Source organism: Gymnoscopelus microlampas, assembly GCF_963454915.1.
Source record: "Gymnoscopelus microlampas genome assembly, chromosome: 21".
Taxonomy (NCBI): Eukaryota; Metazoa; Chordata; class Actinopteri; order Myctophiformes; family Myctophidae; genus Gymnoscopelus; species Gymnoscopelus microlampas.
In genome coordinates, this window is record NC_139958.1 from 28,838,017 (window position 1) to 28,862,776 (window position 24,760).

Below are 24,760 nucleotides of genomic sequence, written 5' to 3' on the forward strand. Positions count from 1 at the left end.
TCTGTTTTGTGCATGTTTTATTTGCGTTGGCTACCGAATCTCTTGACTAAGCCCATATTTCTCTACTTCTCCTCTCTCTCTCACACACACACACACACACACACACACACACTTGTACACACACACACACACACACACACACACACACACACACACACACACACACACACACACACACACACACACACACACACACACACACACACACACACACACTTGTACACACACACACGCACACACCTATTTTCTCTGTAGGTGGCGGTACCAAAGCCATACATCAGCGGTATTACAGAGGTGCATGTCCTTAAGCATATGATAAAGAGGAAGCAGGCATTTCCTTCTCAAGAACAATGTTTCCGCTGCACGTCCTGTCTGATTAGTAAGAGTAGAGCGGCTTCCCATGAACTGAGATGCGCGCTGGCAAGCTATCCTTCCCCTTAGCATTTTGAGAAAAAAAAAATGTCCCCCCAGTGAGTGCGGTGGAGAGCACATTCACTACACGCTGTAAGAGATGTGTGTGACATGGAACCCGCCTCTATAATTCATAACTCATAACGCTTTAGCATTCATGCTATCATGAAACTGTCACAAGAGAGCCCAGTTTCTTGATTCAGCAAACGTGGCTCCTTTGGCAAGAGTCCTTTCAGTCTGGGAATTTACTTTGCTGACATCTAACATCTCTGTGGCGAGTGACGCCTATTTTATGCTCCATCATGTGACTGTGTCGACACACCGGGAATAGCTGATCTACAAACTCACAGCGCCGGTGCGTCCGCAATGCATTGTGGGCCTGTAAATCCGCAGTGGCCTGCTGCGGCTTCTTCTTATTTTTTTATCGGGCTCACTAAAGCTGCAAAAAAAAAAGGAATGCAGGCCGTGATACACCAGAAATACATCAACACCATCATGTGCCAATTTTCTGGGCACCATGCAACCAGTTATTTCCCAGAAAAAATGAGTTTGGTTAAACTTTACTTTTTCTCTGTCAGCGCCTGAAGAAAAGTTCATGACAAAGAATAACAAGAACCAAGTGAATACCTCACACAGTATATTCAGGATGATACAATGAATTAAGGTTGAAGTCAAGATTAAAGCTTGATCAAATGCCAATATAAAGGATTTTTTCTCTCCTATGCCAGCCAATACTAGGCCTGCCAAAACAATAGGCTCTATGCACAGCAGCCATTTTGGAGAGAAATTGGGCCTCTTCTTACTTCCTCCACAGGTGTTACCAATGATACTAATGAAGGCTCTGTTCCATTCTGGTCAGGGTGCTGATATCGTGCATGTTGGCTCACTAGAAACACTCCATTTTGGTTCCCAAATAGCCCCTTATGGTGGGTGTGTAACTCTGAGAGTGTACAAATGGAACCAAATGGACCCGTTATGGGGGTTCTTGAAAATAAGACAACCACTATGCCACACTAAATGGAACAGAGCCTTAATTAGTATTATTGGTAACACCTGTGAAGGAAGTAAGGAAGGGGCCCAATTCATTCCAAATATGGCTGCTGTGCATAGAGCCTATTGAGGCAAAATTCCTTTCCAACGTAACGTTGCCAATCAGCATTGTCCAAAAAAACAAAACAAAGTTGTGCATTCCCTTGCTCCGTCTCGACACACAGATGGGTGTCGAGACGGAGCAGTGTGTGTAAGCTGTGAGAAAACACAAGGAGCTCCCCTTGCTCTCCTTGCGGCCTTGTCTCTCTGGGGGCCGGTAGAGAACGAGATGCATTATGCCAGTGGTTTTCAACCAGTGGTCCGGGGACCACCAGTGGTCCTTGAGGGAGTACCAGGGGGTCCCCAGCAAATTAGTTAATAGCGTCACAATCATTTTTAACCACTTAGCTTTGGCTATTCAAAAATAGCAGATCTACAAGCTCATAGCGCGGCACCGAGTGCCGCGCTATGAGCTTGTAGATCTGCTATTTTTGAAAAACCTTGAAAGAGTGTGCATATCTTTGAATATTTATATTGTTTCAAAGCGAAAATTAACTGATATCTTTGCTTCTGGGGGGTCCCTGGCACAAAACATTTTCAAATGGGGGTCCGCGGCCAAATGTATATCAATTTAGGGGTCCTTGGCATGAAAAAGGTTGAAAACCACCGCATTATGCGACTGGCTAGGGAGAGTGTGTGGGGGGGGGGGTGGGTGGTGGAGAGAGTGGCTGTAGCTGAAGTTTATGGAGATTTATGGCTCTTCCCCAGGCCTTAATTACCTCCTCCTCGGCGGGCAGTCCTAGTGAGCCCCCCCCCCCCACAGTGAGCGGTGACCGGCACCAGGGCCATGTGATAATAGCTCCTGCAGGTGGGCCGCCCCGCCGAAGCAATGTTTACCAAGACTTGTTATGGAGACAAATGGTGTCACACAACGCACTCCCCCTCAAAAAAAAAGAAACCAGACAACAAACAAAGACGAGGAAGAGAAAAGCAGGGGGGGAAGCCAACAGCTGGCCTCTGAAAAGGGGCTCAGGACTTCAACTTGGCCTTCAGACTCTACAGAGAAAGAGTTATAGTTGCCTCCCGTTTTACTGGTAGGGGCAATTAAGTATCCATTATTGTCGTGGGCCAAGCTACAATAAAAAACGGTGACAGAACGAGACATTTGAACTTGATCTCCAGACATTTATTCACAGTTTTTGTGACGTGTGTGTGTGTGTGTGTGGAGCCCAAGGGTGTGCGTGTGAGCGGCCGTTCTCTATATGAGCTGAAGCAGGGGGTCTTTATCAGTGTTGGAAAAGGTACTCAAATGTTTTAGTTAAGTAAAAGTATCAATACTGCAATGTAGAAAGAAGTACTCCGTTACAAGTAAAAGTCTGGAATTCAAAATTGACTTGAGTAAAAGTACAAAAGTATTGGTATCTAAGTACTAAAAAGTTTGAAAATAGCCGATCTACAAGCTCACAACGCGTTGCGAGCTTGTAGATCGCCTATTTTCAAATAGCCTATAGGTATAAAATGGGCCTAAAGTGGCTTTATGTATGTTTTATAATATAATAATTTATATCTGTAAAGTGACTAGTAACTCAAATTTTCAAATAATTGTAGTGGAGTAAAAGTACTCAAAACTGTACTTAAGTACAGTACTTGAGTAAATACTTAGTTACAACACTGGTCTTTCTTCTCCGTCTTCAGGCGATTAATTTTCTTCTTGCATCACACCACACCAGTTGAATGATATGAAAATAGGACATTTGAACATTGTGATATTTTTACTTTATTTCCCAAGGTGAGACTATATTGGATTGAAGAGAGAGAGGGAGGGAGGGAGGGAGGGGGAGAGAGAGAGAGAGAGAGAGGGGGGGGGGGGGGGCTCGGGTAATATCAAAAGACGGGTCTAGTTAGTCAAGCAGATTCACCTTAATATCGTAACATACGCTACAGATGATTGAAGCAGCCATTTCTGAACCAAAACAGCATGCAGTGTAATTCCCCAAATGCTAATAATTACATCCACCTCCTTGTCTCAAGTGATTTACAAAACCCTCCTGTGCACTGCCTACTTATTGTTGATGTATGTGCTCGCTCGCACCAGTCACCCATGTTGGTTTTTATTAGGCTCCTTTTTGAAATGATTGTTAAAAAATATGGCTTGGCTTGAAGCTCAAAGTCTTCTGGCTCCCCTCCCTACTGTAGGTTGTGCCCGGATCTGTTGGCATGTTCAAATCTGCTCGCCCCCTCCCATACCCACGCCTCCCATTATGGCTGATTATCCAGTGCACGATGACCTGCAGTGCTGTTGTTAAGTTTGCCTTGATTTGATTGCCTTAGCCGTGTGTGTGTGTGTGTGTGTGTGTGTGTGTGTGTGTGTGTGTGTGTGTGTGTGTGTGTGTGTGTGTGTGTGTGTGTGTGTGTGTGTGTGTGTGTGTGTGTGTGTGTGTGTGTGTGTGTGTATTACTATACTTGCGAGGACCAAGTATAGTAGAATTTGAAGAAATCTACATTGTGAGGACCGTTTTCCTGGTCCTCACAAGACAAATGGTTGTTTTATAGTTAAAAAACATTTTTTAGAGATACGTTTACAATGAGAAAAACATTCAGGTCAGGATTAGACATTTAGAGGTTAGGTTTAGGGATTGGAATTAGAGTTATACATGATTTATACTATAGTTGAGCGTCAGTGTCATGCACCGAAAAACAGCCGATCTACAAGCCCACAACGCGTCGCAGCGCGACGCGTTGTGGGCTTGTAGATCTGCTGTTTTTCGGCTTTAGGCTTTACGGTAAAAAATGGCAACATATACATATATTTTAAATGGCATTCATAAAATGGCTGTCCTAAAGTGTTGATGTCCTCACAAGTATAGTAATACAAACGTGTGTGTGTGTGTGTGTCTGTGTGTGTGTGTGTGTGTGTGTGTGTGTGTGTGTGTGTGTGTGGGGGGGCGGGGGTTGGCTTGTTTTGAAACACAGGCGTAATCTCCCTTGTTTAGCAGTAGAGGGCTACAGTATCTTGTGTGGCTATTACATGAAAAGAAAAGATTTTATCTTTTTAGAAGAAACTAGTTCATACCCGGGGAGTGTGCACACCCATGCTGCAGAGTATATGCAGACTTGACTTAGCTGGGACCGCAACCGGCACTATACAGATCCCGTAGCCTGTGGCAAAAATGCTAATAAGCAGCTTAATTTTGGGAAAATTAATTTTAAGACCGACCCACTGAGGAGAAAAAGTACACGAGAACAGCCATGTAACTGTGTAAAAGTCCCCGTCCGCCCCCGTCATGCCACTGTAGCACGCTAATGAAAGCTTCAGCGCTTTATTGACCACACACATCGGAGCATCACGTCTCATATAGGCTACACGTGCCCAGCCTTGGGTCTGCTGCTTGCTATTTGTTTGAATCAAAGTCCTTTATATAACTGTGTGTGTGTGTGTGTGTGTGTGTGTGTGTGTGTGTGTGTGTGTGTGTGTGTGTGCGCGCGGCCCTGATCCCGAGTACAGGATGCTACTACTGTATAAAGAGTGCTAGTTCAGATCGATTGGTCAACCCACTGAGGAGAAATTATTGAATGACAAAAAGACAGATTTTACATTATACTGTATATAATGGGATCTTGAGAAGGTGCTCTTGCCGGTTTGGGTAGGGGGTTGGTGGTGGGGGGTTTGATTGTGAAGTGGCGTGTGTAGGGACCGTAAGACAGTGGTTCTCAAAATGTTTCATGTCGAGGACCCCCAAAATGATATGTATTTGACCACAGACCCCCATCTCAAAATATATTGTTCCAGGGACCCCCAGAAGCAAAGATTCGAGTTACAAATATTCGCTTAAAAATATATATATATTCAAAGGTTTGCACACATGTTCACGATTTTTCAAAAATAGCAGATCTACAAGCTCATAGGGCGGCACTCGGTGCCGCGCTATGAGCTTGTATATCTGCTATTTTTGAATAGCCAAAAGTATAAAAGGTTCAAATTATTGTGATGCTATATTAACACATTTTGCTGCATGGGGACCCGCTGGAACCCCCCCCCCCCCCCCCCCCCCCAAGGACCCCCGGGGGTCCCCACTTTGAGAACCAATGCCGTAAGATGATGACACGCTCATGACTTTTGCAGGCGAACACGTCTTGAGTGACCGGTTTGAGTGATGAGCTTCATACAGGGACGTCAAGAGGCAGTATAAGTGCACTAATGACTGGGAACAGCCATGGCCACTCAACGCATGAATATTGGATATGTGTATAGGAGTGCCTTTTTACACGACACTGCCCCCCCCCCGACAGGGCCGTCCTTAAGGAACCAGACCCCTGGTGGTGGTCGTACCGAGCTGGCCCCGGGCCCACAGAGTGGAGGGCACCATGTGCCTCGAGTCAATCATGGAGGTGTGAGGAAGGGGAGGTATATGGGGTATGCAAAAGTGCGAATGACGAAGTCATGAAACTGCTATATAGCCCAGTGGTTCTCAAACTTTTTCATGTCAAGGACCCCCGAAATTATATGTATGTTGAACAAAAATATACATATTCAAAGATTTGAAAAAAAGAATCACGATTTTTCAAAAAATAGCAGATCTACGAGCTTGTATATCTGCTATTTTTTAATAGCCAAAGTATAAAATATGGTTAAAGTGGTTTCAACGATAGTGACGCTGTATTAACACATTTTGCTGGGGCCCCCCCGGTACCCCCCCCCCCCCCCAAGAATCCCTGGGGACCCCACTTTGAGAACCAATGCTATAGCCCATGTCCCCCATATGCAAATAAATAAATATTTGCAAAAAAATGTTTTATGATATACCAGAGTCATGAGCCATTATGACATTTACCATGCTGCATTTGCCAATCAAAACCATACATTAGATTTGCATAAAATGTAGGGCTTAAGAGACCAGTTGCACTATTAATAGCACTATGTGAAAAAGACTGTTCTATTCTATCGTCACCTTCAGAGAGAGAGCTTTACTTTACTTTGATGCACTTTACTATAAAAAGATGACAGATGCAAGTCACTCATTGGTTGGGAGCTTTTTCTCAACTTGATTGTGCAGCGTGTTGTGGATTCTCGGTTAAATTAAGCTATTCATTGGGCAACTCCGTGGGGACATTTGTCCTCTGCATTTGACCCAACCTAACTATTAAAGCAGTGGGCAGCCATTGAGCATTAACCAGGTACCAGCTCCAGCTTTAAGGCCAGTGGCAGGAATATACCAAACTGTGTGTGTGTGTGTGTGTGTGTGTGTGTGTGTGTGTGTGTGTGTGTGTGTGTGTGTGTGTGTGTGTGTGTGTGTGTGTGTGTGTGTGTGTGTGTGTGTGTGTGTGTGTGTGTGTGTGTGTGTGTGTGTGTGTGTGTGTGTGTGTGTTTGTGTGCGCGTGCGTTCGCATGCGTGTGTGCGTGCGCTGATTGTTGAGGGTCCATTGTTAAATTGACTCAGGATCTCTGTGTGTGTGTGTGTGTGTGTGTGTGTGTGTGTGTGTTTGTGTGCGCGTGCGTTCGCATGCGTGTGTGCGTGCGCTGATTGTTGAGGGTCCATTGTTAAATTGACTCGGGATTTTTTAAGTGTGCGTCCGTAAATCTCCTGACAAGACCATAAGGTTTCATTTAGGGCCGGTTTTGAAATATTCAGTAGAGCACTCATTAGTTTGATTAACCTGAGCCATTTTTACATTATTCTCCTAAAACACAGAATGGGTATACTTCCATGCCACAGGCACAGCATTAATCAATCAAATAGGTCCAGCAGTGGGCCATCTGGCTTATCTATATGTGAATGCTGAAATACAATTCAAATGCTCCTCCATTTACTGAATGCCTATCTTACAGATTAACATCTCTGGTCCATTTAGTTAAATTAGCTGACTCATCTATGATCAAGTAGATTGGAGACGGGTGGCTGGCCGTGACGCAAGCGGTTTTGAGTTCAAATTGATGGAGATCGGACAAACACAACAGCAGCAGTCTCAGGTTACTCTATCAAGTGATTGCTTTTGTAACTGTAACAAGTGAGCAGAATAAGGCTTGTATAATCTAGATTTTTATATTATAGTGCTTTGCATGTATTATATCAGTGATTATTTTTTAAAGGAAGAGGGTAAATCACCTGCTATTGAACATAATTAAATTTGACCATTATAGACTTCAACTTTTCTTTTGTAGTCAACATCTGTAGACAGTCATGTTTAACCACTAAAACCCTATAACTACTTTGTTGACCAGGGTTCCCCAGGGGTCTGTACTTTTTTCCCTCTACAGCCAACAATAGCCGATCTACAAGCTCACAACGTGTCCACGCGACGCTTTGCAAGCTTCTAGATTGGCTATTTTTGGGCCAACTGGTGGCCTATATTTGGTGAATGTTAACCTATTATGACATGCCCAGAATAGGGATGCTATAGTGTTCATGTGATTAACAGAAACGGCTCCACTCGAGCTGTCTATCCACAGTAGAATTCTTAGTGCTCGTCCCATTTTTACAGTTGAATTAACCCATTAAACCCATTAAGTCACTTTTTGATTTGAGCTAAAAAAGCATTATTTTACACGTTGGCTATTCAAAAATAGCAGATCTACAAGTAGATCTGCTATTTTGTAGATCTGCTAATTTTGAAAAAATATGAAAATGTGTGCAAATCTTTCAATATATATTGTTTTAAAGCGAACATTTTTACCTAAAAAACACACACACGCACGCGCACCCTTTTACCACAGATACAGTATATTATAGTATAATTTAGTCTAGTAATAATACGTGCAAGCTTTTAGATATACCCAAAGTCGCTTTACAAAACAAAAACAACAAAACGACTTCAGTACAAAACAAATGGTAAAATGAAAAGATAAAAGATTTCAATGAATAAAGACAAGACTCCGATACACAGACATGAACGTTACATGGTTAAATAAATGTGGGTGGGACAAGTTTGTTGGCGGGTTTGGGGGTCCTCCACCAGAAACCTTTTAACACAGTAGATGTAATTTCCTGTATTCTGGTGCATTTTTACAGGGAGTTTGATACTCTTTTTTTAGGCTTAACTAGCATAGTCGTTGAGTTGCCCAAAAATCTGAAAAAAATCTGGATACGTTTCTATTCAGGAGCCAAGAAGGAGACGGGGTTCTACGTATCGGGTGGTAGTATTGATTGACTGTGATGTTGAAGAATAACAGCCAAAGACTGACTTCTCACCTGTCATGTCCAATGACTTACTCTGCATTTTATCTAACATGGTAGGAAGAAGGGGAAAAAAATCACAACACAAGTGGTTTTCAAACCCCGTTAATAGTTTTCGGCATTTAAAGAGTGGTTCTAGGAGCCATCTTTCCTATCGCATGCTTAATTTATGAAAGAGCCTCTGTTTATATCTTTTCTCCTTATTGTTAGGGAAAGTGTTCACCATGGTTAGCATCAAGCGGTTTTCTGTTAGGCTGGACACAGTACATTCACAATCAAAGATTAACGGCAATGATTGTGTCATTTCCACAGTGGAACTTGTTGATGCCATTTGAATCACAACCTGTGTTGTCGTCCTCTACTCCCATCCACTGCAGTGCTTCCTCGCTTATACGCTGTGGCTCCTCGGGGGCGGGCTGTCTAGAAGAGTGTCTGTCTGTCTGTCTGTCTGTCTGTCTGTCTGTCTGTCTGTCTGTCTGTCTGTCTGTCTGTCTGTCTGTCCGGGGCTAATCTTGCAAACCGATGTACCGATGCCACATTGCTTGTGCATGCTGCCAGTTAGCCAAAGAAGTATTTTTTTTTCTCACATATCGTGGATACAGTCAGGGTTGCCAGATCTGCTTATTATAATTTCCCCGCAAGATTTTATTTGAAAATAGCCGATCTACAAGCTCACAACGCGTCGCATCGCGACGCGTTGTGAGCTTGTAGATCGGCTATTTTCAAATAGCTGATGTATATGTTAAAGTGCACATGTGGCCCATAGTCGCTTCTTTTGGGCTGGTTTTCCTAGATCTGGTTGCTTGTTTCTCTCGCATGATCTGGCAACACTGGATACAGTACATTATTGTATTATTATTATCTTATTTTCTAAAAAATGTTTATCTTTAATTTTATACTGTATGTCAATTCGGGTCGGACTGGGCTGAAACCTTGCCCAAATACAGAGATGTACTGACATCATAGTAGTGCCATAGCACTAGTGACATCATAGACTAGCCACATGACGCCTGAGACCCCTATGGAAGCCAGGCCATAATTAGACCCTGCCTTGTTGCTCGTTATCTAGGTTAACCTCCATACTTCACACGCGGACACGCCAAACGCCAGAAACCTCCTCGAGCCCAGTCACACTCCGTAACAGAGTGCGGCACTCAGGGACCCCCTCAGCTCAACACAGTCATGAAATATACGAAGTGTACCATTACAGTGCGTTCCACATCTCTTGAAAAGGGGGCCATATATACAGTCATACCCTATACTATAGACATGGCCCCCGGGGGTTGCCAGATCTGACGGGCAACAACAGCGTATACAGCTCTGTTCCATTCTGACCGATTCGCCCTGCGGGGGGAAACAGAGCCGCTGCGGAGCGGCTAGGTCCCTCGCGGCAGAGGGAACCCCCCTGCGTTCCCCCCATTCCTCCGACTAATGAAGACCAGAAGAAAGGATATCAGGGCCCTCCATCAGCCACAAGTCAACATCACATATGTTTTGATGAATCTGTGCTCTTGTGCAGGGCTCTGCTAGTGGAAGGGATTGAGCCCCCTGAGCCTTATCAGCTGCTCTTCAGAGGACATAACGCGTAATTCATACCGAAGTCGTACGGCAGTCTCGCGCGGCGGAAATATCTGATCTACAAGCTCGCAGTGCGGCCGTGGCGTGGCGCGCCGTGAGCTCGCAGATCGCCGAAATTTCGCCCCCACGACACCGTCACACGACGAGGCGTAAATCAGGCTATTGTCAACAAAACCACATGGCCCCGTCGTTGACAGGCAAACCCTGTGGCGAGGACAGGAAACACCTCTGTGTTTGATCATACGATACGAGCAGTGAGCACCGGGCCATGGATTGTTTGTGTGATCGTTATCATGTACTCTAATCCGTTATAAAGCTTGTTGAGGCATTAAGCCGCTGCCGCTGCTGCTAGGGAACTATCTTCGGGCTTAAAGCGTGTTGTCGGGCAGACGTTTGGGGATGCGGTCGATTTGCGGATGCTCAGGTGACGTGTAGAGCTTATAGTGTAGGTAGGATTTATAGAGTTTCCAGCAGGGATTTGTCATGTCTGTTTTTATTTTACGACTATTTGAGTCAGTGACATTTTGTTTTGTATGTAAATAGTTCTTTGTTGACTAAGTTATTACTGTGTGTGTGTGTGTGAGTGTGAGTGTGAGAGAGAGAGGGTGCACGTGTTTGGGCATACTCTACTACTGTATGGCTTACTGCGTCTTTGGCACCTTCAGATTCTGGTACCAGACCGAAAACACAGGCCTCTTTCACCAGGATGTAAAGTGTGTGTGTGTGTGTGTGTGTGTGTCTGTGTGTCTGTGTGTGTGTGTGTGTGTGTGTTCATCACCGTTTCCACAGTCACAAGCTAAGTGAGATGGTGTGAAGGAGGGACACTGGGATCCAGCAACAGACTGGAACACACTGAGAAAATAAACGGAATGATTAACAGTGTGCCATGAATATACACACAGCGTGGCTTCCACTTTAACAGTACACTGGAAAAAGTTAACTAAGTGTGTGTGTGTGTGTATGTGTGCGTGTGCGTGTGCGTGTGCGTGTGCGCAGGCGGGCGGGCGGGCGAGCGTGCTGGTGGTGAATGTTCAGTTACAATTGTGTTGATTGATTGAATACTATGTTGAAATGAGTTAAACCAGTGGTGTGTTCTTGTTTTTTTCGGAGGGCATACGATAATCATTCCCTGCACGTCATGCTACGTATATAGCGTAACGCGGTAGAACACGCCACCGAGTGAAATATATGTTCGCCTGTATTTTAACAAAAGGAATTCATTTAGAACCCCTCATTGAAGACATACTGTATGGGCCCACTAATCTCATGTAGAGCATGTTTTATTTACAGCTAGGGAGACAGAAATCTAGGGCAGAGAAGGTGAAAGACATAAACACGGGTCTCTGGCTGGAATCACACCTGGGATGTTGCAATTATGTGGTCGCCGCACAATCCGGTCAGCTGCCCCGTGCCCCGATTTTGACTCAATTCACAGAAGAGACCAAATACTTGTCCAAAGCACACTTCAGGCCCTCCGTTTAAATTCAAAACTGGAATAAATATTTGGGTATTAAATCTTCACCTACTTATTTATACAGGCTCTAAGGAATGAATGAATGATTTCAGCTATGTTGAATGCACTGCATTGACCGGGGTAGGTTTCATCAAATAATTTATATTTAATTGATTTTCGCCCAGATGTCGGTTGACACCTTTTTGGCTCCAAGCCCTCATAACTCCACTCAGTTAGGGCAGAAAATTAACAGTGTTATTGGCCAAAGTGTACAGAGAAGCAAGGGACTCATTAGTTGAACAAATAAGACATTCTGCTTCGTTTTCAGCCAGATAGAGAGGTGAAAGGAGACCACTGGTTAATAAATAGTGTACCGTATGCATCAGGTACATGTGGAGCAGGGTTAAATTTGTGAGGACAACAATCCTCACACATTTTTGACACATTTTGGCCAATGTTGTCAAATTTGCCCTAAATAAGGATGACGGGGTTAATATAATGAACATAAACTTTTTTATTAAATTGTAAAAAATAAACTGCCGGTACATATGAATGACCAGAGGAGGGGGGGATATCAAAAGCAGAGGCATGGATTTCCCCCCAGTTCCCCCCCCAGCAAATCAAACCCTGTTGATGAGATACAGTATGTGAAGAAAGAGAGGAAAATATGAGACACAGTCTGCGTGCGTGCGTGCGTGGCTATGCATCACCAACTCATCAGAGAAAATGTCTTTGCTTGACTCTGAGAGGCGTGTGTGACCTTGTGCCATCCTGCTACAAGTCTCGTGCAAAACCCACAAACGTAACACGTTTCCTGTGTGTGTGTGTGTGTGCGCCCGCGCTCGCGCGTGTGTGTGTGTGTACTACTGTAGGTGAGAAAAGTGAAAGAGACCAACAAATAAGACTGAATGAGTCACACACACACACACACACACACACACACACACACACACACACACACACACACACACACACACGCGCGTTGAACGGATACACAGGTTGCACATGGCATGGTTCCCACCCTGCCCTGGGAGGAAATACACATTCAAACACACATTAAACAGCAGCTTGTACAGTACACAGTAAAAACCTCAGTGTACATTTTTTCATTTGTAAATCAGAGCGTTTACAGATTCAACAAGATGGACCAATGAGGGTCATGTCGGTTATTTGTACACCGTCAGTTAACTCTCAGTTAAATGAACACAAATGTAGCTAATTTAGTAATATCTCTGCCCCTTGGCCAGTTCACACTTCAAAAAGAGACTTTAGTCTCAATTTGTTTTTACTGATTAGATAAAGGTAAAACAATAACATGCAGAGGATCCAAATGGACCCATTTGAGTCCATTTTTGCACTTTTTAGTCAAATTGACGGAGATGATTTGATTACCCAGAGACCGTTCTCCACAACATTGCTGCTCTTAGGTAGAAAGCACCATCTGAACAAACAGGAAGTAAGCCAACAGAGTGGTTGGCTCCTTTTGTGAGCGCTGCACTTTACCCCCATAGACGGAAATAGAACCATGGAAAGCATTACTATTACCGCACATCAAGAAATAACTAGAAAAGGAAATATATGAATGCACTGAAAAATAACCACCCAATACTTTAACCCCTTTAACCCTGGCATACCAGTTTTGGGTATGCCATAGACCGGTGGTCAAGGACCCCTAAAATGATATGTATTTGGCCGCGTACCCCCATCTAAAAATATTTTGTTCCATGGACCACCAGAAGCAAAGGTTTGAGTTACAAATGTTTGCTTTAAAAATATATATATTCAAAGATTTGCACAAAGGTTTTTCAGATCTACAAGCTCATAGCGCGGCACTCATGAGCTTGTATATCTGCTAGAATAGCCCAAAGTATAAAAGGTTAGAGTGGTTACAATTATTGTGACACATTTTGCTGGGGACCCCCTGGAACACCCCCACGGACCCCTGGGGGTCCCCGGACCCCACTTTGAGAAGCAATGCCATAGACAGCAGACTATTATCGGCTATCGGCTATTTTCAAAATATGTGGTTGAGTGGTTAAGCTGCTTATTCACAAGCATGTCGGTCGGTGGATCCCCATCACGCATCAAGATGGCATAGATGGGCAGAAACGCAGCATGACCTCTTTGTGGTGATTGGTTAACGGGACCTGAAGAAACATCTTAAGATACTGTTCGGTATGCTTCTCTTGGTCTTATCTGCAAATACTATCTGCTGTGTTTCTCCCCAGTTCTGCCTTGATGCCTGATGAAAGACAAACGAACGAAGACCCTTGGAAAATATCCAGCCTCCAGGCTGGCTTGATGCACTACCTCAGATTGATCCTGTAATCTGACACAAACCTCCCCTTTTTTTCCCCTACAAGAAAAAAAAATATCGAGCGCTATCTGTGAAGGTCTCCGATCGTTCCTCGTGGCCGACGGAGACGAAAATAAAAACAACAATTGGCGGCCTTCATCCGCGGGAACATAACATGTTCTGGGATTTTGACGGAGTGGTTTACGGGGTGATTTGATAATCAGGTTAAGACACTCATTCAGTCGCTGAGCGAACAGATGAAAGAAGATGAGAGCCGAAATGAAACCGCTGGCCCCAGCACTCTGAATGCGTGGCCTTGTGCAACGTTTTTTACTTTCTCTTTGCTCCCGTTTCCTCTGCCAACATCCTGCACACGGTGCGCCGTGAGGGGCTGACACTGCTGTTTGACTGCAGCCTTATTTATGAACTCACTGCTTAAAACGGAAACTGATGAATATGGGAAGTAAAACATGCCGTAGGGTTATTTTTATTAATAGTCGTCGTCCCACAAAAAAATCTATTTTCTTTGCTTCATGTGATCAGGATTCACATGCACAATCAGGGTTGCCAGATCTGCTTATTATAATTTCCCCGCAAGATTTTATTCGAAAATAGCCGATCTACAAGCTCACAACGCGTCGCATCGCGACGCGTTGTGAGCTTGTAGATCTGCTATTTTAAAATCGCTGATGTACACGTTGATGTACATGTGGCCCATAGTCGCTTCTTTTGGGCTGGTTTTCCTAGACCTGGTTGCTTGTTTCTCTCACAGAATCTGGCAACACTGTGCACAATCCACGTCAGACGAGGGCTATTTAAGGATATACTGTAGATATGATATGGCAAATGACCGCACCTCTCTCTCTCACACTGGTTCTCAAGGACCCCCAGGGGTCCTTGAAGGGGTTCCAAGAGGTCGCCAGCAAGCTCACAATGTGTCGCAATGAGTTGTGAGGTTGTAGATCTGCCATTTCTGAAAAAATGTTGACAAATGTTGACAAATTAGCTCTCATGGGGGTCATGGCACAAAATCTTCTCAAATGGGTGTCTGCAGCCTTGACACGAAAATGTTTGAGAACCACTAACCACTGCTCTAACACGCATGTAGGCAGGGACCAGGGAGAGTGTAGAAGGGGCCGACGGTCCATTGAAAGGTCAGAGCTATTAGTAAACAGGTGGCTATTTAGCCATAAACAGCATTTAGTCTAATAGATAGACAATAGACCAATTATTTGTTTACTAACATTAAGCCTGGACGCACAGGTGATTGTTTCACGCAATCAATTCCCAACCTGTTTCGGGGTGCACTGGTTTCAGCACACCCCAACCCCCTCTTGTGTGTGTTGGCTAGTGAGACGCGTCCTAACGAGACCTGATATAATGGGTTTCGTTGCGCGCATACTGGCTGCACGCAGCCAGTATGACGTCGTCTGTTAAGGGGTCTATACTCTGAAGAGGGACATCACCTCGGGTGACATGACTCACTAAGTTGTGTTTGCTTTTCTCTACATTAGAAAATACATGCAGTAATCCAAGACTCACGTGACTCAACTCTTTTTTAGCAATAGACACATCTCCACCCCTTTTTCTTGTTTGTTGGCATATCATAATTTGACTATTTTCTGAATGCTCTGGTTAAATCGTTGCCACTTTAACCCTATAGCGAGCATTAGAGGAAAATAGAAGATCTACAAGCTCACAGTGCGTTGTGTTGCGACGCGTTGTGAACTTGAAGATCAGCTACTTTTCGGTGAACCTGGAACTCCATACTTGGGCGTGGATGGCTCATTGTGACCTCACTCAGTACAAACAGCCGAACAATATAAAAGCAGTCTACTGTACCTCAGTTAGATTACTAGATCAAATCACCCCACTGAAGGATCATCCACAGTTCTCAGTTCCAAGAACTCTCAGCAGACCTTCAGGACTCTAATCTGAACCACACGGCTTAGGTATCTCGGGTGCATTTCTGATTGGACACCGCTGCGGCGAGTCGTGGTCCCAGTCAACCAATTCCCTTCCACTAATAGCACGTTTACCATTTCCGTTTTACCCAAAATATATTGCCACTGTCGGTTGTGCACATTGTACTTCCAACACCGTTACTTTTCGGGAAATGAAAAAAAGAGCCAATGTGATTTAGTCACAAGCTCTTGTTAAAATACATTTAATTTGTTAAATATTTGTAAAACCCACAGACGGACACTTTCACTTTCAAAATCTTCCAAAAGTAGTGAAAATAGCATATCTACGCTTCCTGCTTCCACCAAGATGACAGCGGACACGCAGGTTTCAGACACACTGAAGAAATTTGCTGTGAAGGTGACTACAGCCAGTGTAAACGAACGCAAAGAGATTCTTGGAGAACTGAAGCAATGCTTAAGTGGCAAAGAACTCCCAGAGTCTGCCATCAAAGGCCTGTGCAAGCTCTTCTGTCTCACCCCATACAGATACAGGGATGCTGCATCTCGAAGAGAGCTTCTGTCTGTCATTGCTCTGCTGGCAAAGAGTCAACCTGACATCCTGGCGACCAGCCTCCTCCACTGCCTTGTGAACAGTGGGCTCACCAAAAATGGAGAGCCCAATAAGAGCACAGCCTCAGCAGCGTTTACTGGCTTGGCTTGGACGTGCCTTCTGGGCCGCACTGTGTTTTTGTCTCCAGAGAAAAGAGAAGGACTTGTGTGGAAGAAAATGGTGGCGGTCCAGAGTAGTCTTCTGGCTGAGGTGGTGGGAGGAGCTCAGGATACTGCCCTGAAGTCCACCATCAAGAACCTCTGCCACCTCTGGAAAGAAAGCCCTGGACTGGTTGATCTGTACATCAGCACCTTGTTGAGCCTCGACCAGAGTCCCACCACTCTGGCTATGCTAGGGGTGTGTCTGGACTTCTGCACATTGCAGGACGACATGGGGACCATTGAAAAGCATAAGAATGCCCTACTGGATCTGTATGTGAAGACAGTCGTCATGAGCAAGACAAGGCCACAGCAACACATACTGGACAAAAGTGGCTCCTTATTGGGCCACGTGTCCCAATCCGAGTTTAAGGCGATATTACTGCCTGCCCTGCAAAAGACCATGCTCCGCAGCCCAGAGAACGCCATGCACACCATCTCCTGCCTGCTTGCCTCAGTGCCTCTTGACCTCAGTCAATATGCCATGGATGTTGGAAAGGCCATCGCAAGCCAGCTGAAGGCTACTAACCCCCAGCTGATGGAGGAGGCAGTCCAGGCCATGCAGAACCTCAGCCAGTGTTGCAAAGACCCTTCCGCTGTTCAGGACATCGTCACACACCTCTTTAAAATCCTCGGAGGGTCAGAGGGAAAGCTTATGGCTGTTGCCCAGAAAATAAGCGTTTTGTCAGGGATTGCCAGCTGCAGCCTTCATGCTTTGTCGGGAACCTCCAGTGAAACTCTTAGCTCTAATGTGGCTGTGATGTTCATCCCTTATCTGCACCAAGAAGTCCATGAGGGAACCCTGGTACATGCCGTGTCGGTGCTTTCCCGGTGGACTGCTCGTCTGACTGTGGAAGTCCCCAGCACTCTGTTGGACTGGATGAAGGAAGCCTTCACCCTCAAGATTTCCACCTCCCCTGTCCGACACGCCTACCTACAGGCCATGCTGGGGGCCTTTAAAGGTGACACACTTGGACAGGCATCTGACCTGGTGCCCCTGCTCCTTCAAACAGTGGAGAAAGCTGTTGCCCAGAACTCCCAACATGCTCTGCTCTCGGAGGGTGTAGCTGCTTCCGTTCTCCTGAGTCGACTGGCTCTGCTGGAGACGCAGACAGAGAGACAATTTGCTGGCTTTTGGAACATGGTCTTGGATGAGAAGAAGCCACTATTCACCACAGAGAAATTCCTCTCCCAGGCCAATGAGGACACTCTGTGCACGGTGCTGTTTTTGTGCGAGAGACTCTTCCTGGACCATGCCCATAGGCTCAACACTAGCAACTCTCAGATGTATTATCATGCTACCATCAGCGTGCTGCTGTCTCCTGTGTGGCATGTGAGGCAGAAAGCACAAAAGACAGTTAAAAAGCTGCTCTCCTCGCTGGGAGGATCCAGCTTTGCCCACGGCCTCCTGGGAGAACTCTTTGTAGTCATCAACAAACACAAAGTGTTGCCCCAGGATGCCCTGGTTTCAGAGTCAGGAGAAGTGACGCAGGTGAGTTGTAGCTACATACCCCCTCGTGTGCTGCTGGAGGTCCTGTGTGTTGTCTGCTCCACCACTAGCCAGTGGGGTGACCCAGCGGAGGCTGAGAACATGGCCATGGAGATCCTCATAGTCACTCACCACCCCTCCATAGTTGCAGCTCAACCAGGCCTCTGGCCCCTACTGTTGTCCTCTATGAATATCAAGGCAGAGGAGTTCATAGAGCGAAACCTGGAGGCTATTGTACCTCATCTTCTTGAGGCTAGTGCCTATAGTAAGGCAGTGAAGAATGCAGTGGCTGCCCTGTCTTGTCTGTCACCCACCAAGCTGTTGCCACGGGTGATGGACCATGTGATTACATGGCTGTCCAGTCCAGCGCTGTGCCAGGTCACCAGGGAGGAGTATGCCATTATGCTGAGCCCTGAGGGAGAGCTCTATGACAAGAGCATCATCCAGCATGCCCAGCAGGAAAGCACCAAGAAAGGAAACATGAAGAGAGAGAGCAAAGCCTACTCCTACAAGGAACAAGTCATCGAGCTGGAGTTGCGAGAGGAGCTCAAGAAGAAACGTATCAAGGATGAGGTGCAGCTCACCAGCAAACAGAAGCAGATTGTGCAAGTCCAACTTGATAAAGAAGCCTCCATCCGCAAACAACTTCAAGGGCTAGACATGGAGATTCAGTGTGCTGTGGGCCTGCTAGAGGGAGTTCTGCAGAGGAGACCACCACAGATCTCTAGGCATCTTCCTAGCATTGTCCAGGTCTTGATACCCCTCCTCCAATCCCCTCTGGCTGCTCGACGCCTCCGACACATGTTTTTGGACATTGGAGTGTGCCTCATGCCCAAAAACCTGCACAATCTAGCTGTGCTGATCGGTCAGGTGACCCTGCGGCTGGTGAAACCAGAGTGTGATCTGGACGAGCAGTGGGGGCATGAGGACCTGGACATAGCCCTCCAGCGGACGGTTGCACTGCTTCACAACCACACTGTCCCCACCAGAGGGGCAAAGACTGATGTGGCTCCACTGTCAGCCCCAGCGTTCTCCTTCTGTTTCCCTCTGCTGAATGCCATGCTGTGGCGGTCTTCAGGCAGCACAGAGGAGGCAGAGGGCAGGATGATCAGAGCCCTGCAGATCGTCAACGTGCACGCCAAGCTCAGGGCTGACAAAGACAGCACGGACACGCTCATAGACGAGAACGGCCCAGAGCTGCTGCCTCGTGTCAGCATGCTGTTGCTGCTGACTAGGATCATCTCCACGGCGACCCCCAGAGTCCAGGTGTTTGCGTCGCAGTGCCTGACAGCGCTGTGTTGCGGTGCTGGAGGCAAGAAAGGCTGCGCTGTGGCTGAGCAGCCAGAGATAGACGTTCTTTTGGATGCTTTGATGTCACCCTGCTTTTCTGTACGAGGTGCTGCTCTCAGGGGCCTGTTGGACATGGAGTTCGCCTTGCCCACAGATAGTTCAGAGGCCAGTGGGCTGAGTTTGCTTCACAGACTTTGGGTTGCCAGGTTTGACATTGAGGAGGAGGGCAGAGCCCTGGCTTTGAAGCTATGGGAGACTCTATGTCTGGAACTAGTTCCTGAGATCTTCCCCCTGCTGATTGGTGATGTCACCCACCACGAGGAGGTGGTCCGTTCCGCCGCGGCCGAGGGTTTGTCCTGCGCGGTGTCTGACTACAGAGGCCAGTCCGCCGCTGTCCTCGGCCATCTCACTGAGCTCTACCATAAGAAGCTTTATAGAACACCTCCAGTCCTGGATGCCATGGGCAGAGTCATCTCTGACTCTCCACCAGACCAATGGGAGGCCAGGTGTGGTATTGCCCTGGCTCTGAACAAGCTGTCCCAGTACTTGGATGAGGCTCAGGTTACTCCACTCTTCCACTTCTTTGTTCCAGATGCTCTGAACGATCGCCACCCTAAGGTGCAGCACTATATGTTAGACGCTGCCCTCTCAGCTCTCAACACACATGGAAAGGACAATGTCAGCTCCCTGCTACCTGTGTTTGAGGATTTTCTGAAGGACACCCCCCAGGAAGCGAGTAACGACTCCGTTCGCCAGAGTGTGGTCATCCTTATGGGCTCCCTGGCCAAACATCTGGACCAGAGTGATCCCAAGGTTAGGCCCATTGTGGCCAAGCTGATCACAGCCCTCTCCACTCCTTCTGAACAGGTTCAAGAGTCTGTCGCCAGCTGCTTGCCAGCACTCGTCCCTGCCATCAAGGAGGATGCCGCAGGCATCATACAAAACCTGCTGCAGCTGCTGTTAGAGAGTAATAAGTACGCTGAGAGGAAGGGAGCGGCCTACGGGTTGGCCGGCCTGATCAAAGGCCTGGGAATTCTGGCCCTCAAACAGCAGAACATCATGACCACACTGACTGATGCCATCCAGGACAAGAAAAACTTTGGACGCAGGGAAGGTTCCCTGTTTGCCTTTGAGATGCTGTGTAACATGTTGGGGAAGTTGTTTGAGCCCTATGTCATTCATGTTCTTCCCCACCTCCTGCTCTGTTTTGGGGATGGAAACCAACATGTTAGAGAGGCTGCTGATGACTGTGCCAAGGCTGTGATGAGGAACCTAAGTGCCCATGGTATGAAGCTGCTGCTGCCCTCTCTCCTGGTGGCCCTGGAGGAGGAGTCCTGGAGAACTAAAGTAGGTTCTGTGGAGCTCCTAGGTGCCATGGCATACTGTGCTCCTAAGCAGTTGTCCTCCTGCCTGCCTAGCATTGTGCCCAAGCTGACGGAGGTGCTGGCAGACTCCCATGTGAAGGTGCAGAAGGCCGGTCAGCAGGCCCTCCGACAGATCGTCTCTGCCATGCGCAACCCTGAGATCCTGGCTATAACTCCCATCCTGTTGGATGCCCTAACTGACCCATCGCGTAAGACACAGAACTGCCTGCAGACGCTGCTAGACACCAAGTTCGTCCATTTCATCGATGCTCCTTCCCTGGCCCTTATCATGCCCATCGTCCAGAGGGCCTTTCAGCACCGCTCCACCGATATTCGCAAGATGGCCGCACAGATCATTGGCAACATGTACTCCCTCACTGACCAGAAGGACTTGTCCCCATATCTGCCTAGTGTCATACCTGGACTCAAGACCTCTTTACTGGACCCAGTACCAGACGTGCGTACGGTCTCAGCCAGGGCGCTGGGGGCGATGGTGAAGGGCATGGGAGAGACGGCCCTTGATGACCTGCTGCCTTGGCTCATGGAAACCCTGACTTCTGAGCAGAGCTCTGTAGACCGCTCTGGAGCTGCCCAAGGTCTGGCCGAGGTGATGGCTGGCCTGGGAATGGAGAAGTTGGACAAGTTGATGCCAGATTTGGTACAGACAGCCAGCAAGGTGGACATTGCTTCCCATGTCAGAGATGGCTATATCATGATGTTCATATACCTGCCCCTAACCTTTGGAGACAAGTTCACCCCCTATGTTCGACCCATCATCCCCTGCATTCTCAAGGCACTGGCTGATGACAACGAGTATGTGAGGGACACAGCCCTGCTCGCTGGCCAGCGCATCATCAGCATGTATGCCGAGACGGCCATTGCCCTGCTGCTACCTGAGCTGAAAAATGGCCTGTTTGATGATATGTGGAGAATCAGGTTCAGCTCCGTACAGCTACTGGGTGATCTGTTATTCCATATCTCAGGAGTGACAGGAAAAATGACAACAGAGACCACCTCCGAGGATGACAACTTTGGCACTGCTCAGTCCAACAAGGCCATCATTGGTGCTCTTGGTGCAGAGCAGCGTAACCACGTCCTCTCAGGTCTGTACATGGGACGCACAGACACACAGCTGGTGGTGAGACAGGCCTCCCTCCACGTGTGGAAGATTGTGGTGACTAACACTCCCCGGACCCTCAGAGAAATCCTCCCCACCCTCTTCAACCTGCTGCTGGGTTTCCTGGCCTCCACCTGCCCTGACAAGAGAAAGATTGCTGCACGGACACTGGGCGACCTGTTGAAGAAACTCGGAGAAAAGATTCTACCAGAGATCATTCCCATCCTGGAGGAGGGGCTCCGCTCTGACAAGAGTAATGAGAGACAGGGGGTCTGCATCAGCCTCAGTGAGATCATGAAGTCCACAAGCAAGGATGCGGTGCTGATGTTCTCTAAATCCGTGCTCTCCACTGTGAGGAAGGCTCTGTGTGACCCGCTCAAGGATGTACGAGAGGCTGCAGCCAAAACCTTTGAGCAGCTCCACGCTACCTTCGGCCACCAGGCGCTGGACGACATCATGCCTGCCCTGCTCAAGCAGCTGGAGGACGAGGAGACGGCCGAGTTTGCCTTGGATGGATTGAAACAAGTGATGGCAATGAAGAGTAGGCATTTTCTGCCTTACTTGATTCCAAAGCTGACGGCTCCTCCGGTCAACACACGTGTGCTGGCCTTCCTGTCTGCCGTGGCTGGAGATGCCCTGACACGCCACCTCAGGGCCATTCTGCCCGCTCTGCTCTCCTCCCTCAAAGACAAAATGGACACTGAGGAAGGGGCACAGGAACTGTGCAGTTGCCAAACTGTCATCCTTTCTGTGGAAGACAAGGTAGGCCAATGCATCATTATAGAGGACCTGTTGGAGGCCACACAAGGCTCCGACCCTAGTCTCAGGCAGGCTGCCGTCACCATGCTCAACGCCTATGTCACCCGTACGCGTGTTGACTACAGCACCCACACACCCACGCTGCTGTCAGGCCTCATCCGCCTGCTCAGTGACCCCAACACAGAGGTCTTGGTACAGAGCTGGGACACCATCAACTCTATCACCAAGAAACTGGATGCCAGTAGCCAACTGGCTCTGATCGATGACCTGCATAAAGACATCAGATCAGTCACCGCCAGTGTCAAAGGCCAACACCTGCCTGGCTTCTGTCTGCCCAAGAAGGGTGTGACCTGCATTCTGCCCGTCCTGAGAGAAGGTTTACTGACAGGTAGCCCCGAGCAGAAGGAGGAGGCCACTAAAGCACTGGGAGCACTTATCAAACTGACCTCCCCTGAGGCCCTGCGGCCATCCGTGGTTCACATTACTGGACCGCTTATTCGTATCCTAGGAGACCGCTTTGCTTGGACAGTGAAGACGGCGCTGTTGGAGACACTCACCGCGCTGCTGGTAAAGGTGGGTGTTAGCTTGAAGATTTTCCTACCCCAGCTCCAAACTACCTTCTTGAAGGCCCTGCAGGACTCAAGTCGTGCTGTGAGGCTGAGGGCAGCTGAGGCCTTGGGCCAGCTGGTGTTCATCCACACCAAGGTGGACCCACTTTTCACGGAGCAGCTGTCTGCCATCCGCAATGCAGAGGATTCAGGAGTCAGGGAGACCATGCTCCAAGCCTTAAGATTTGTCATCCGGGGCGCGGGGTCAAAGGTGGACCCAACCATCCGCAAGAACATCACCGCCACATTACTTGGCATGCTGGGACACGATCAGGATGCAACTCGTATGTGCTCAGCTGGCTGTGTTGGCGAGCTGTGTGCCTTCCTGTCAGAAGACGAGCTTAGAACCGTGTTACTTCAGCACGTACTGGCTGACATTTCGGGTTTGGACTGGATGGCGCAACATGGCTGCAGCATGGCCCTGGCCATCGCTGTCAAGTCCGCTCCTGAGCTGCTGTGTGTGGAGGAGTACAGTGACACTGTGAGCGACGCCATCCTAGCCAGCGCTACCGCTGACGGAATCCCCATTGCCAGCAGTGGGATTAGAGCCATGGGCTATCTGATGAGGCATCAGCTCAAGACGGCAGGGAGCAGTGGCGTGTCACAGCGTGTCATCTCGCAATTCGTCAAGTGTCTCCGGAACCAGTCCGGCGACATCAGGCTGGTGTCGGAACGGGTGCTCTGGTGGATATTCAAAGACCCGGCCACACCCTCCCTGGATGCCGGCCTGGTCAAGCCCCTGCTGAAGAGTCTGCTGGACAACACCAAGGACAAGAGCTCCGTCGTCCGAGCCCAGAGCGAGCACGCCATCGTCAGTATGCTTCGACTGCGCCAGGGAGAGGAGACCATGCTGGGCGTCACGGCCATCCTGGACTCCACCAGTAACAACCTCCTGTCAGAATGTCACCGCCGATCCCTGAAGAAGATAGCCAGCCTCCCAGATTCCAATGAAGAAATAGATGACACCATCCTAACGTGATGGGACAGGACTCATGGGACTCATCATTAGAAAAAGAACTCCACAGCAAACAACCCGAGCTTGACTGATGTCATACTGATGTAATACACCATTGTATGAGAACAGCCCAGATACACATTTTTTTCATTTCCTGGAATCGAGTAAGAGTAGAATAGTGTATGGACTGTCTCACCTTGTTATTCCCGACTTTTCATAATGTTTTTGTGGTATATGAACCATTATTTTATTCCACAGTGTGTGGGTTGTTCTTAATTAACATTTAAATGTAATTCAGTTGTAATTCAGTTGTCTCTTGTTTTGTGAGTGTGTGTGTGTGTGACTGTGTGTGTGTGTGTGTGTGACTGTGTGTATATATATACAGGTGTGTGTATATATATACACTCACTTGATTTATACGGTTGCATAAATGCAACAAAAAAAAATTGCTGCTTTACACGAGCGTGTGCAATGAAGTAGCATTACTTTAAAAAGTTGAAATATGGACACCAGGTTTATGCCCGACAGCGACGATAATGTAGCAGTTTACTTTGGAGCTCCCTTGGG

At 47.5% G+C, this 24,760-nt stretch overlaps 1 protein-coding gene across 1 annotated transcript; it reads left to right on the forward strand.

Annotated features, from left to right (window-relative positions):
- Positions 1–16,210: 16,210 nt before the first annotated feature.
- Positions 16,211–24,217, forward strand: LOC311037471 (stalled ribosome sensor GCN1-like; the record flags this gene model as incomplete). Its single annotated transcript, XM_084046647.1, has 1 exon — positions 16,211–24,217. One exon carries the CDS (start codon positions 16,211–16,213, stop codon positions 24,215–24,217), a length of 8,007 nt encoding a protein of 2,668 aa, XP_083902773.1.
- Between the last annotated feature and the right edge of the window lie 543 nt (positions 24,218–24,760).